Source organism: Cheilinus undulatus, linkage group 20, assembly GCF_018320785.1.
Source record: "Cheilinus undulatus linkage group 20, ASM1832078v1, whole genome shotgun sequence".
Lineage (NCBI taxonomy): Eukaryota > Metazoa > Chordata > Actinopteri > Labriformes > Labridae > Cheilinus > Cheilinus undulatus.
The window spans coordinates 13,315,712-13,330,670 of NC_054884.1; the positions used below are offsets into that span (position 1 = coordinate 13,315,712).

General features: G+C 39.2%; 1 protein-coding gene across 2 annotated transcripts in view; it reads right to left on the bottom strand.

Moving 5' to 3' along the window:
• mrtfba (myocardin related transcription factor Ba) overlaps window positions 1-14,959 on the bottom strand; it is a 51,181-nt gene that overhangs the window by 13,007 nt on the left and 23,215 nt on the right. The window contains exons 1-9 of one of the 2 annotated variants that reach the window (XM_041815102.1): window positions 8,673-8,873; window positions 6,755-6,820; window positions 6,524-6,579; window positions 4,795-4,870; window positions 4,039-4,200; window positions 3,694-3,875; window positions 3,474-3,599; window positions 3,130-3,377; window positions 290-455 (exon numbers count right to left, since the gene is read on the bottom strand). In XM_041815102.1, the coding sequence (XP_041671036.1) occupies window positions 290-455; window positions 3,130-3,377; window positions 3,474-3,599; window positions 3,694-3,875; window positions 4,039-4,200; window positions 4,795-4,870; window positions 6,524-6,579; window positions 6,755-6,820; window positions 8,673-8,727 (1,137 nt within the window). In that variant the 5' untranslated portion in view covers window positions 8,728-8,873. Of the gene's footprint in view, window positions 1-289; window positions 456-3,129; window positions 3,378-3,473; window positions 3,600-3,693; window positions 3,876-4,038; window positions 4,201-4,794; window positions 4,871-6,523; window positions 6,580-6,754; window positions 6,821-8,672; window positions 8,874-14,959 lie in introns of those variants that run through there. The other variant, XM_041815101.1, reaches the window with a different exon arrangement.

The following is a 14,959-nucleotide window of genomic DNA, read 5'->3' on the forward strand; positions in this document are numbered from 1 at the left end:
GAGAAGCAGCAGATATCAGGAGCAAATGGGCTCTAATTGGGCGCTATTCTTATGAATTCCCCGTAGACAGGCAGACTCAAGCTTCTTAAATACAAGGAAAACTCTCAGATCTTGAGATGGTTTCTATGAAACGTTCACGTTCTTACCATAAAATATCTTGACATACCTAAGTTTCCACAGCTGATCAAAATCCCTATTTAGCCCAAATTCATTACACTGGATCTCTAAACTACCTCAGCATGCTATTTAAAGCAAAGTGTTTGCCGGTGCCCATGGGTTTCCAAAATACCTTCATCTCCTCCAGGTTGGCAGGCAGGACTCCTGGCTTGCGGTTGGAGAGCGAGTTGTTTGGACGAGCAGGAGCCACAGGGGGAGGTGGAGGTGCAGTGGGCAGAGACACCACGATGGAGGTTGGCAGGGTGCTGGCGCTGCTGCTCTGCCCCTCCGCCACAGGTCTACAAAGAGGAAGGAACGAGATGAGGTCATTACTACAGGAAATTATTTACAACACAGATAAATAAGAAACAGAAAGAGAGGAAGAGGAGGGGAGAGGTAGACAAAGGAGATACTGGAGAGAGAGAAATGAGAAAGAAAGAGGAAATCTGTTTCTAATATGAACAGAGCATCCATCCTGTGCTTTAAAAACAAAAACAGTCAACCAAGCAACAGAGCATGCACACAGTTCAAGGGAAGCTTGGCCACGCTGCTGCTGTCAGGATGTTTATAAAAACAGCAGCTGGTGAAACAACATCCTGTTACTTATTCATACGATTAGATACAGACTTGTTATTGGAAACAATCTTATGGTTCTCCGAGTTCATGAAAAACAATAACTGGCTTTCTTTCAGGCATTTTCAGATTAACAGTTATGGACAGAAGTCAAACAAGTTAAGAGGGGATGCATGTTCATGGATTTTTATTTACTGAAAATACTCAAGCGGTACAGACAACCCTTTATAGGTTAAAACAAGTCAAACATCATTAATGAGGCATATGATTGGCATAGGAATATATCAGGATAACCTGTGCAGCACAATGCATGATGTACCATAAAACAATTATTTTCACTGCAGGAATGCACAGATCAGCCATAATGTCACAACCACTTGTGTAATAAAAAGTAATAAATTTACCTTTAATTCTACTTTTCTGAAAGCTTTGACATTTTTATGTTTTGTTTTTCAGTTAATATGATCATAAAGGTACTAATTCTGCTTTATATCCATCATTGAAGTCATAGCAGGTGATATTCTAGAGAGCATTTATACAGTTTAGTGTAAGAAATATTTAATAATATTAAAACATTTTAATATTATGATCAAACTCTTTAATTGGATTGCAATAATTTTCACAGTTAGTCATAAATGATTGTTGTTAAACCCACAGCTTATGTTTAAGTGCAACAACAGCTGCATCTAAAGCTACATCTGTTCAGTCAATGCAAGTAAATGAATGGTTTCACCAAGCAAGATAAACTTAGACCACCCAGCACAGGAAACATAATAAGTTGGGGGTCTGGGAAAGTTCCCCTGGAAATATTTGGGTAAAGACTTTAGCATTTTCCTCATGTCAGTGAATTTAGTATTGTATTTGATGTTCCATCCTCCTTTTACATTGTCAAACAAGTCTAACTTTTAAGCATAATGCAGAAATAAATAGCCCAATATTTAAATCCAGCATTATTTGTTTAAAAACACATGAAACATTGCTTCACATTTCCAGATCCTGTATGATAATAGTTAATTATAGGGGTGGAGAAAATTTGATTTGGTCCTAGCTTTTAGTACAGTAATTAAAGCAAACAAAACACAGATTTTTTTTTTCTTATTTGGAGCTTTAAAAAATAAGTATATATTAAAATAAACAGGCTGAATAAATTATATTTAAACTAGGAATAATGCTGCAACCTCCTTCCAAAAGGTCTTCAGTTAATAAAAATACTGAAATATTTTTTTTTCAAAAATGAGGTTATTTTTATTGATGTATTGACATATTTATACCCTTTCCTGTAATCCTCAAATTTCCCAGCTGACCTTGAACATATCATCATACCACTGTAGGTTAGCTCATTAAATGTGCTAATTAAGGTCTATCCAGCTGATTTCAACACATTTTAACTGATGGGACCTACTACGAAGTTTGGAAGCTCTTTCCAAAGCCCGTTTGAGCAGATAAAGAGGACAGAGTCAGTCTGGAGTCTGAGGATAATTGTTACCAATGCTATGACCCAGCTGCAGTCTTGACAGAGTCCCCCTCTCCTGAGAATGAGGTACTGCATTTAGGTTTAATTTGATTCACAAAACCACAGCACTATTGTTTTGATAAATCACAGGAAGTTCATAAATAGCTGGTCAAACTTTTTGGTGAAAGGTGGAAGATTAGAATTTCTGGTTGTAGATTGGCTATTTTAAAAATCATTTTTACCACTTTTGTCCTCTCAGGTATTGCCTGAAAGAGGCTGTTAAACTTCCAAACTGACCTATGTTTGTTCTGTTTTATCTCCTTGGCAGTGATGTTCATGTTTGTGTGGTGCCATTTCAAATGCTTTAACTGATCCAATGGACGTGCTGTCAGCGGCACACCCTAATAATCTCAGCACTACTTTTTTCTTGTCTTTTTCTTTGTCCACTGTTGTATGACAAGGAGAAACAAAGTATTTCCAAATTTGAGACTTTAATCTGGGAATATATGGTCTGTTGTCATAGTTTGCAAGGATGGTATGGGTTGTGCTCTTTTTTTCCCGTTCGTGTAGGAGCTTTGCTCCACATGCATTTGAATCAGTATGATACGTATATGCGCACCTTTACAGCCCTAAGTATTACTTCCAATTCCTAACTGGCACATAAAAACAATAATGCCTATCAGAATATTGTCATACTTTTGCCCTCGGACATGTCTGTGTTGTAAGCTTTTGGCTAGAGGACAGTCGTCACTTTACTTTACTTTGTGCAGAGAGTGCAGAGAACCACAAACAGCCAGAAGGCTCACTGATGCCAACTGAAATATTTTCAGGTTGAGATTAAGCTTAACACCAGCTAGCATCCTCATTTTCAAAGCCTTGAGGGTAAATTTTAAGGATAAATCTTGGGGGAAAAAAAAAAAATCACAATCCTTGTTTTGTGCACGTACTTGAGCGGTGCAGGTAGTATAGTCTGATAGTTGTAGTGCTGCTGTTGCTGGCTGAGGATCTGCAGCTGGAGGAAAAGCTGCTGTTGCTGCAGTAGTCGGGCATACGACGAGTCCATGGGGACTTCACTGGCCTCCTGCTTTTGGTCTGGGGGAACATACTGGTGGTACTTGAGCTTTTTAACCCGCGGTTTGGGCTCCTTGTTCTTCTTACTTCGACTCTTCTCAGAGGGAGTCTTCTGCTGGCTTTGCTGTAGAATGAAACAGGAAACAAACACAGGTTTGTCCGACTGATCTGATAGAGAGAGGGGATGTTATATTTAGGGAAGGGGGAAAAATGCTCCTACTTTCACCAGTGTTGGGCCTGGCTTTGAAGGAACAGCTGTGGTGACAGCTGGGCGGCTTGGAGGCAGCTCATTGGTGGCGATCACTTTCATAAAGTCAGTTGTTGCTTGTGTGGCAACTGGGAATGCCTGAAGAAATTAACAAAATGACACTTACGCCTGCAATGCTGACCAAACTTAGAGCAAGAATACACACACAGAATAGTATGGCGTTGTATCTGACCTGCTGCAGGGTGCTGGGTAGTGGTGGATGAGGTGGTGCTAGGACTGGAGAAGGCGTCTCTGGCACTTTGCTATCCGCAGGAGAGGGAACAGAGCTTTGAGATTCTTGGCTGGCTGGCTGCTCCGGAGACAAGGCCTCGCTGCTGTCTTCATCCAGGACTTTAGGATAATTCACCTGACCCACTGAGAGAAAAACACAGCACTTAATACTCTCTGATTTATTCTTTTCCAGTTTAACACACTATTTCATCATCTCTCTTCTAGTCTCTGCAGGCCAATAAGACAAAAGCTTTTTCCTGACTATTACAGGAAAGCCATTAGTTATTTTATCATCACTGTCTCTCACCGATGATTGCCTGTTTCACACTGGAATCGACCGGCAGGATGTTTTTCTCCACCAGCTCCATGGGTCCGGGTCTCTGGGCGATTTTCTCATTCAGGTTGTCGGCCAGCCGGGCTCGCTTCAGTTTCATCTGGGTGGCCTGCAGTGAGGGCTCTGCCCCAGTCTCTGATGAAAAAAACAGTCACACAACATTTATTTAGCATTCTTGTTAAGGTCCGTTTATAGATGCCTAGATTAGGGAGCAGTTAGGCATATATTTTAGGGGTGCCCAATTACGTTTTCTTTCCAATATTAACATAAATTTTATCCAATACTGGTACAGACATAAAAATGAATGACAGACCTTTAACGTCAGTACTTAAAACCTAAACTTAAGGACGAACAAAGCTACAAACTTTAGTCTCTAGAACTTAAAATCTAAGAAATGAGGATAAACAAAGAAGTTCACAAACTTACTGGTACATGTAGTCAATATTTACAGCAAATACAGGCCTGAATTTAACAGCCAATTTATCAACTGTACATATTGGCTAAAATTTTCATATCTGCCAATCCTGGTAACTTACTTTAGGCTAATATCTGATGATAATTTGTTTAGAGTGCAGTGTCTATTGCCAGATGAAATTGTACAACATTTTAGATGTGTGATTCATTTTAAAAGACAGATGGTCTCTAAATCTTTAGCAAGTTTTCTTACTCCCCAGGGAACACAACACGAGTCTCAAAATGTACAAACTTAGAACCATAGATCCCTGATACCTTGCAGGATGTGCATCCTGACCAGCTCTGCTCTCTCTGGTCGGCTGCGGATCTTGTGCTTGAGGAAATTCTCAGTCTAAATGGAAACACAGATGTAAGACAGTCACTATATCACACTGCTTTTCAAGTCTTCATTTATCATAAAATCCAGTGAACAAGATGTATTTTATTCTCATTTTTTTATCCATAAATTTAGCTGCATTATTTATACTGAAACGAGCCATGACTGCAAGGGCAGCCACCATCATACCAGGTATGGCTGTTGGCATTAATAAAGAGACAGTTTGGCAAATTTTGCATTAAAATATGAACATAAGAAAAGTGTGTGCCAAAGTTACACAAAACTTCTGAATCCTGTTTTAAAGGAAAAACATAATTTCTTTAGAAGGAGTGATTACATGCAATGACGTTTGGATCTTCCAATATGATCCTAGGACAAAATGGGAATCCATGCATTAGAAAACACCATCGTCACCAAGGATGAAGAAAGCACGACAAATCAAGCAGAAATTCCAGGTAATGTTGATTGTTTTCTTTGACATTAAGGGTGTAATTTTAGAGGAGTGGGTTCCAGAAGGGTCAATGGGGAATCAACACTATTACAAACAAGTTATAGAAAAACTGAGAGTAAAAAGTCTGAAGACAAAGACCACAAGTGTGGAAAAATGGTTTCATTCTTTATCAAGACAACGCTCCAACTCACACTGCGCTCTCGGTAAAGCAGTTGCTGGACCAAAAACAAATCACAGTGCTAGATAACCCACCCTCTTCACCTGATTGAGCACCTCCGTTTTTTTTCTAAGATCAAACCTGTGCTCAAAGAAACATGTTTTGAGTCTGTGCCAGAAGTTAAGAGAAAAATGACAAAGGTTTTGAGACAACTGTCCAAGGAAGACCTACTGCACTACTTTGATCAGTGGAAGATCAGAATGTAGCAGTGTGTTGATGTAGAAGGGGAGGAGATTGAAGGAGAAAGACATTGAAAAATGTATATATTCAATAAAACTGTAGTATAGCATTAGTCTTGTTTTTCAATAGCCATACCTTGTACACTGCATTGAACCTAATGTAACTAAAAATTTGCAGCTGGATAGCTTTGTGGTTTTCATCACTGACTTTGTCATAGGAGACTGGGTGTTTGAACCCCTGTCAGGGCACATTGAGTATCCAGTGTGGGCCATTGGGCAAGGTTCTTAACGCAATGATGTATGTCGCTTTGGACCAACGTGTCTGCTAAAATGACTTACAACATTGAAAATTTGCTCCTGGTCAACTGTAATGAGCAACGCAAGGCTGGGGCCACCATTTTTTGATAGGCCCTCTCTCTATTAGGTCAGAATCATGCATGTAAAAGAAAACAGTTGTATACTGTTGGGTAAATAAATCTTGTGGAGCACTGAATTGGTTGAAATGAGTCTTCAATTTTAGACAACAAGCAACTGGCAGAGGAGCGCAGCATTGCTCTAAAGCTATGGGCCCAAATGTCTCAACTATCAGTGCAGGCTGAGAGATCTACAACCCTATTGGCTAGAAGGATTCTAAAGTCTACATGGTAAAAATAGAGGGTACTCTAAGAGCTCCAAAGCTGCACAGAAACTGCACTGTGTGGACCTCAACTGACCTCTTCTTTTCCTTTTAGAGCCACCCAAAACAGGCTGCATTTACACGTGATTGTAACTTACATTGCATTTCTCATGATAACATCTCATTTGCAAACCTATTTCCTTACCCTGGCTCTCTCCAAGCTGCGAATCTGCCCATGGAAAGCTGCAGGGCTCTTCAGAGCTGCAACAAAAACACATTTTGATTTGTATGCTTTAAAACACATTATTAGACTTCCACTTATAGGTTAGAAGTTTATTATCTCAGTTCTAAGATGCTTATTTTGCCGTCTTGTTCCCGCCCATGCTGCTTCGTCATTCTGATGAGTGATGGGACACCTGGCTCTGCTGGTACTCACGTGGCATGATGCCCTGCTCCACCAGCTGCTCCCGAGTTCTTCTTTGCTGAAGCCTCAACTGCAGGACTGCAAAGGAGAGAAAAAATGTCAGAGGCATTATGCTTGATTTATGTCCAAGTACATTAAAAAAACGTTTAAACAGAATAGGTAGAAAAATGAGATGAAGCTGAGAAGGGTTAGCACAACCTAACCTCTCCTCTCCAGATGCAAAGTGTTACTTAACCGGACATTGTAACAACATTTTGGGGGAATTCAGTTTTGTGTGGCTTTAGAGCCCTCTGAAGGTCTCTGAGTGCAACACACATTTGTTGAAGAGAAAAGGGTTGCAAATGTGACAAATATGCTTTGACATGTCGAAGAACAATGTTGTCTGATATCATTACCAGATTGTGTGCAAGTATGACTCTGCTAGCGTCTACAGCCTGTTAAATGTGTATTTCGCTACTTGAGACAGCTTTATAAGATTCCAAACTTGAAAAATGACAATGGAAGAGACAACTGTTGTATTAAAAAGCTTGTAAAACATCAACCCTGTGGTACACAGTCAAGCTCTAAACATCCTTTTTAAAGCACAACCTGTGCTTCAGTAATGTCACTTGAATTTTTAAAAGGTTATGGAACTATAAAGATAAGAAAAAAAAAGAAATTAAAACAAAAAGATTTTTATGTATTACACACAGTAAACAATGATGACTAAGTTTTTCTTTTTTTTTTTTGCACAAACTTGTTCTCTCTTCTCTTCGGGACCAAAAATTGGAAAAAATAATTCTATGACAAAAAGTTTTCATAACATTCTCATTTTAACAAAAAGTCCTTGTGCTTTTGGGCATTTGAGTCATTATTTAAAGCATTTCCTGTCTGCAAAGGCACAGAAGGACACATCACAGCCTCTCTGTGTCTCTTTCTCTCCATTATGAGTCATTTATGTTCTCTCTTCCAGTTTCTAAGTGTTTATACATGTGCTGTTTGGTAAAGCATGACCTTAAAACGGAACAGCCTGGTCACAATGCATTGTGGGATACAGATAATATGGCGGCCAGCATTAGCAGGTGGTGGCAGGTATGATCGAAAAATGGATTCTAAAGTTTTTAAAAAGATGTTGAATACATAGACTTAATGTTTATAGCCCCCCGAGAGTCACCCAAGTTCCAGGCCAGCTAGAAAACATTCTGTAAGCACTAAGAAGGCATGGATACTGTCATTAGAACGGCACAACAGAGGGCTTTCAGAGGAAATAACAAGCAAGTGGCTATAATTTATCGTTTAAAAGTTACTCAACCAAGACCTGTCTCCTCTTGTTGTATATGAGGACAGTAAGTTCAGAGGTTTAATTAATACTGACACAGTCTTCAAGTCTTTTCTGTATGATAGACCCTTGCACCAAACATCATCCTGCACATCTGAACAGTTTTGCCATTGCTCCTATTGCACACACTTTGTATGATACTGCTTCATACTGTTCATTTTTACTTAATAAAATCCCCTGATAGCAGTCATACTGTTATTCACAATGTTTCTACTTTCCTGTTGTTTTTCTTTGCACCCAAGAAAAAAAGACAAAATCAATGTTTGTGAAAATTTAGCTGGCAAAAACCCTGACTCAGGTAACTATTGTCCAAGATGTCCTGGGCTTTTATTATACCCCAAAAGTCATCCAGGTTAATGTGTTAATGTTTAAATCACTGTTATCCTAAAACAAAATGCTTAATGGCCATAACAAGAAGGAAACAGAAGCATTTACCGACAAAACAGCAGTTACAATGCAACTATGAAAATTCCATGTATTTATTTCTATCTGTCAAAATAAGTGCCTTCTGTAAATACTGATTCATAAACTCTCAAAGCCTCCACAACTCAAGTACAGCTGACCACAGCATTCACCTTCATAAAAATAACAATGGAGAAGAGGAATGCTCACCTGCTCTGACCCCAGTGCAGCAGTCACTGAGTGTCTCCACCTCCGTACAGGCCATTGTTTGAGACTGACAGAGCAGTCCAACTACCGCTCAGGGATTAAGCCACTTAATCCCCAAGTGTAAACATTTGTATTAAGGCCCACTATATCAGTCATATCTTCTTAGACCCACAGCATCGAAGTTAACTCATTTATAACAACCCTTAGAGTTGAAATCTTCTTATTTATCACAGCGAAGTAACTTTCAGCCTGTCCTGCATTACTCCACCTCTTCTCACTCTTTTTAGTTGCAGGGCTAAAGCTGCCTCCTCCCCTCCACTCTCACTTCCCTCTCTCACTCAGCTGGTTTGGGATGAATTATCTTGTGGCTCCAGGCGATCTCCACACCACCAGATGTGGAGGACTACTCTGGTTTCATCACGCTGCTGAAGAACTGAGTCTGAGTCAGCACCGACTAAGGACAAGGGACAAAAATTACTGCATCTTTAAGCTGAAAAGAAAAGCTTTGGGCAACAACAGAAGTATAATATTAACCAGGAGGAGGCCAGAGTGTGCACATATTACATGAAGTCCACTACTAAGTAAAGACACTTCTCTATTCTCAGGAAGAACACGTCAGGACTCACAGTCAAATACTAGCTCTGTTGGTGCAGCAGGAAACAGCTGGCCTCACCAACTTCACAGCTTTTCCCTCATCTCATCAGTAACCATTTACTTTTGTCAAAACAAGCTGAGGTAACAGATTGCATCACCTTACTTAGTATGTAAAAGAAGAACAGCTTCTTCTTATGCTTGTTTTGAAAAAAAACAAGGACTATACATTGCTGAAGAGCTGCTCTACACTCAATAAGCTGTTGGAGAAAGATACTCAGTGGGCACTTGTGTGTTAAAGGTGATATTTATAGACTTCCAGTCAGTGGCATTGTCCTAAATTCCTCCGGGAAATGCTGCGCTGGCTGACAAACACATGCTGACCTGTGACCTGAGCAGACTGAGCAGAGATGAGGATGACATGAGCAGGCTGTTAATGCACACACTAACAGACACGCACACACAGTCAGCTGGTCGATGGAGGAAACTCTGCCTTGCTAAAGTATGTGCTAGGTCGAAACAGTGAGGACACAGTGCTGACGACAGTTAGATTAAAAACAACTGTAGCCAAGAGTTGAACTGTTGCAACGATACAAATACTAATACTGAAAATAATAATTTTACAAATTGCCAGATTGTTTTTCATTACTTATTTTTAATTCCAAGTATCTGCATTTGTATTAAAAATCTGACCATGAAAATCAACCAGATTTGTCCGACACGTAACTACTTCCACCAAATAAAAACCTCTTTTTGAATCAGTAGTTGTACTAACTGGCCAGCTTCAAACTGATGTGACACAGCAGATAAACATCAGCTACCGCAATGGTTCTCAAACTGGGGTCTGGGGGGACCCTGGGGGTCTGCGAGCCACAGCTTTGGGGTCCACGAAGTAATCTCAAATAAATTATTAAAGTAATGCCTTGTCATTAAAAAGCAAGTAAATACAGGTAGGGACCACAGTGCCATAAAACAACCATACTAAACCAATGACTCCCACATAAGTCAGCTTTGGCCAATAGAAACTCTGATATGATTGTGAGATATCATGTAAATCTATCACTCATCACACATCAGTCACTTTGCACAGGACGCATTTGGTGTGCAGGTCCAGCTAGCAACAATAGATTAATATTTAAGCGCATCCACTTTATCAAGTTATGCTAGGCTAGTGATGCTAACCAGCTAAACTTAGAAAATATGATGACAGCTATCTTGAGTTTGGGGATATTGAGAACAACAGCGGAAGACCGAAATGTGTTGTGTGTCTCCATGTGAAGCAATGAAGACTTAAAGAACAAAACAAAAGGTCTGTTTCTTAAAAAAAGGAGAGGAATAGCCACACTCAGTTGGACAAGAGCTTGAATTTAGGTTGAAGAGTTTAAACTACAGCATCTAGGAGTACAAATGGCAGTTGACATGTGTGTAATCAGAGTGAGGGTTATGTGGGGGTCCTTGAAAAATGCTCTGCCCTGTAAGGGGTCCCTAGCCCTGAGCTACCGGTGTTGCAGCATGCAGAGCTGATATCAGCTGATACATCTGTGCATGTCATCATTGCTGATTGCTGATGCCAATCGAGGCAGTATAAGCTTCATTCATTAATCCCATCTGCAATCAGACTACTGAATGCTCTTTATCTGCATTTAATACACAGTTTTTATATATTCTAATGGACTTTATGTGACTCATCTGTATATTCTTTTATTAGACTGGTCCTTTCCAGTTTTTCTTCAGTATTTTTACTCTTTTATCACCTTTCATAGTAATATTTTAGCTCTTACATTTAATTGCTCGTTGTTTGTGTATAATTATTTATTCGTTTATAAGGTGCTCTTTACCCTTTAAGGGGTAAGAGAAGATTTCAAAGGAAATTTCTACCAATTTGAACCAATACACAATGAATTCCTAGAAAACAAGTAAGAAAATCTGCCAACCAGCTAGTGCTGCATGATTGGATAATGACGTGTGATTGGGAAAATACTGGACAGTACTGCGATTTGTGATTACCATTACAATATAAAACGTAAATGAGACTACCTGCTTTGTTATAAAGGGACATGCAGACAATAATGATAGTATTAAAAAGTATATTTCTCGAAACAAAAAGTACAAAGCCTGAATTTTTTCATGTTTTTCTTTTTTCAAAATAATTGATTTTTTTTCCAAGTAAATTTTAGAAAAAGTTTTTCCTTTTTTTTTTTTTTTAAATAAAGGTACTTCTGTTTTATACTAAAATTTGAGAACATATATATATACACAGTAGTACTAAAACTATGAAGCATTTTGTGCATCCTATTATTTTATTTGTTAACATTTTGCTTTTGCTGTAACAAATTGACTTTATTTTTTTAAGTCTTACTGGCCAGAGTCCTGATCCCTATCTCAATAATCTCACTACCCTAAGTCACCCTGCTCCCTTTTCCCTCCTGACTACATCCTCTTGGCTCACGCCACAGAAACGGTCTTAGACGGTCAGACCTGTCATGATGGTAGACAGATTAACACCTGCAGGTTAAAACCAATATGAGAGAGGAAGATTCTGCGGTTGGCAGGGAGCTGGGGATGGCTTCAGCGGGTGGAAAGTATGAGGTGTGTGTTCTCACCGCAGGGGAAATGACAAAAGCCGACATGATGAGTGGGTGCTACTACTGTTGACATTCCACAAAATGTTCCACAGTTGAGAGATTTTACGGCGCTCTCCTGCAGACAGCAGCAGCAGCAGACATGGAGCACGACAGCACAAAATCCCTCCTTTATCCAAAACATGTCTAATCCAGTCTGGCTGAACACCCTGTGTTTGTTGACTGTATCTGACAAATTAGATTTCTTCAAGCATGGTGATCAATATTGCAGTGATTGCACTGGACTGATCTCCTGTAGCCATCTAAGCCATGATTAGGAACTGGCAAAAGCAGCTGTGAATCTAACCCGCTCCTAAAGCCTGATAATCATGTAGCCATCCATCATCGTCTGAGTCACTCTCATGTGGCGGCCAAAACAATACAGACATCGTGAGGGTGAGGGAGGCTAACAAACAGGCTGGCTAGCATGAGGAGGATAATTTCTTTGTGCACTAAACAAACAAGAAGCTGCTGGAAGTCCTGAGAGGTTGAAGACCTACTGTTACTGCTTACTCTGAGCAGTAACAGTAGGTCTGTGTCATTCCTCCTGACACAGTTTATTGTGTCAGTGTGCATCTGTGTACACATGCCCATACATGAAGGGCAATAAAACTGACAGTGCTGCTGGAAGTGTCATCATAAGAGGATTTCATGTCAGTCATTGTACTCAGGAAGTTTTTTCCAACTTTTTTATCCTATCATGCATACTTTTGGTCTTACATTATTCTTTTATACACAGCCTTTATGATTCATTTTACAAACAAATGTGGTGACCTAGTTGTGTGTTCCACTGTCTTGGATAGCCATCATTGCAGCAAGTCTTCTGCTTGCTGACCATGACAGCAGCATAGATAGTTGGATTGAAGACAGGTGCCCCTGCTTACTAACATAGAAGCCTTTATCAGAGGATGCTAACCTTATCTATATTTCACTTAAACATCTGTTAAAAGTACAGTTTGATTATAAAATGGTGAAATATAAGATAAAAATCAATTATCTAACACATAGCTCTTAAGTGCTGTCATATAGCATTATTCTAGAAGCTTGTAAGCTTCATTAATTTCCAGCTGCATTTCATCATCCCAAATATAATGCATAAACAAATATACTTGTAACAATTTTAGCAATAGATAGACAAATGCATAGAATATAAACACACTGACATGTATTATAAAACTGTTAAAAGAAGCAAGACAATGTTCAGAACCTATTATAGTGTCTTTAAAAGTGAGAAAGACTCAGAAAATCCAGGACTAATATTCACAATATGCACAGAATTTTAATTACGTGATTGCAAGGGATGTTAACTGCCAGTGAGATAGAGATCCAAAATGATTGCATTTAATTTTTAAAATCGCAATAATTGTGTGCTATTATGTGTACCATAAATGCTGAACTCCAAGATCAAGTCACGACAAATGACATATTACAATCATAAAAAGAAGAGATTGTTGAGAAAATCTCAACATCTTAGGCTGACCACAACCCACTTAACTAATAAGTCTGACTTTCGATCAGATTTGTCCCCTTTGCCCCCTGAGTCAAGGCTCTGATAGCTAATACCTAAAACAACCAATTAACTCATTGAGTGCCAGCCCTTTTATAAACTGGAAAGTGCCTTGTGCCAACGTTCTGGCCATTTTGAGTCATCTTTCAAGACCCACAGAATATTTTGTACTATGATTCTGAAAACACCAAATAGCTCAAATGAAAGAAGAAACTCTACTTCATCATGAAAAAACGTTTGTTTGTAGCTTGTTCTGTTCTTGATTTATCTGAAGTTGAATAAAGGCTAATTTAACCAAAAAGACCACTTTTTTTTCTAGAAAGCTGAGTAAAAAGCATTTTTGTGAAAGAGAGTCTGTCAAGCAGAACAGTGATTTGAATGTTATAATTTTGCCTTCAATAATATAAAAGACATCTGAAAATTGTATTACAAATTTTATTTTATTGTAAAATAAATAACAATGCTTCCAGTCACTGTCATGCCATTCACACTCTGGGACTGGACGGCCTCCACAGGACCCTCCTATACGCCCACGTCCTCTTCTGCTTGTTACTGTATGCATCCAGCTGGCGAAAGGCTGCCTTATTTCTCCGACACAGGGGGGGAACCTTGCGGCATTCTTTAGCCCCTTGACTGCATAGACAGAAGAATAAAAGCGCTGATCCCTGGATTCGCTCTCTTTAAGTTCAGGGTCAGTTTCAGTGAGTAGGCGACTTCTCAGGCAAAAGTTTAAAGTTTCTTCCAGTGTCTAAGTTAGAACTTTTAGCTTAGATACCTCCGTAACGATCGCTCTGCTCTTTGACCCCAGGGTCTCCACCTCTGACGTTTGATCTACCGTCACTTCCGACTGTAGTGTTCCGACTACATATCCCAGAAGCCCCAAAATTACTTACAGGGAGCGTGAGAGCGTCCCCTTGTGCCAGCCGCCGAAATTCACTTTGACGTATATATACATCAATGGCACTCAAGTGTTGGTTTTTAAATGACATATATATAAGTCAATGGCACTCAATGAGTTAAAGTGAGCAGATGAGGTAGCATCACTAACCAGACAATACACACTTTAATGGCTCACTAATGTAAACACAATTATACCTTAATCCCAGCCAGTAGTGCTGCATTATTGATCTAATTGCAACTACAATTACAATGTTGCAGGCTGTTCAATAATTGCAAAAAGGCTGCAATATTTTGCAAAGTAGTTCTTGAAGGGTTTAGAAAAATGCCTGCAGAATGCCCTTTCAGCTTACAAAAGTGTTACTGTTGCAATTTGTCAAAGTACCTTTATTCGAAAAAAGGAAAAACTTTTAAATAAGACTATCATTTTTATTTGCATTTTTTTTTTGAGAATCAAGCAAGCCATTTTATGCATTCTGTTTTTTGTTTATCATAATTGTAAAATGCAATGTTGTCCTGGATAATCACAACTGTACATTATTATCAATTTATACAGCACACACAGACATCCATATATCCAATTGTTCTTTAAATTTTTGCTGCAATATAAGCATGCCAGGACAGCCAGCTGAAGATTTGAAGAATCCTCCATGTTTGTTTGACTCCTGAAGTCA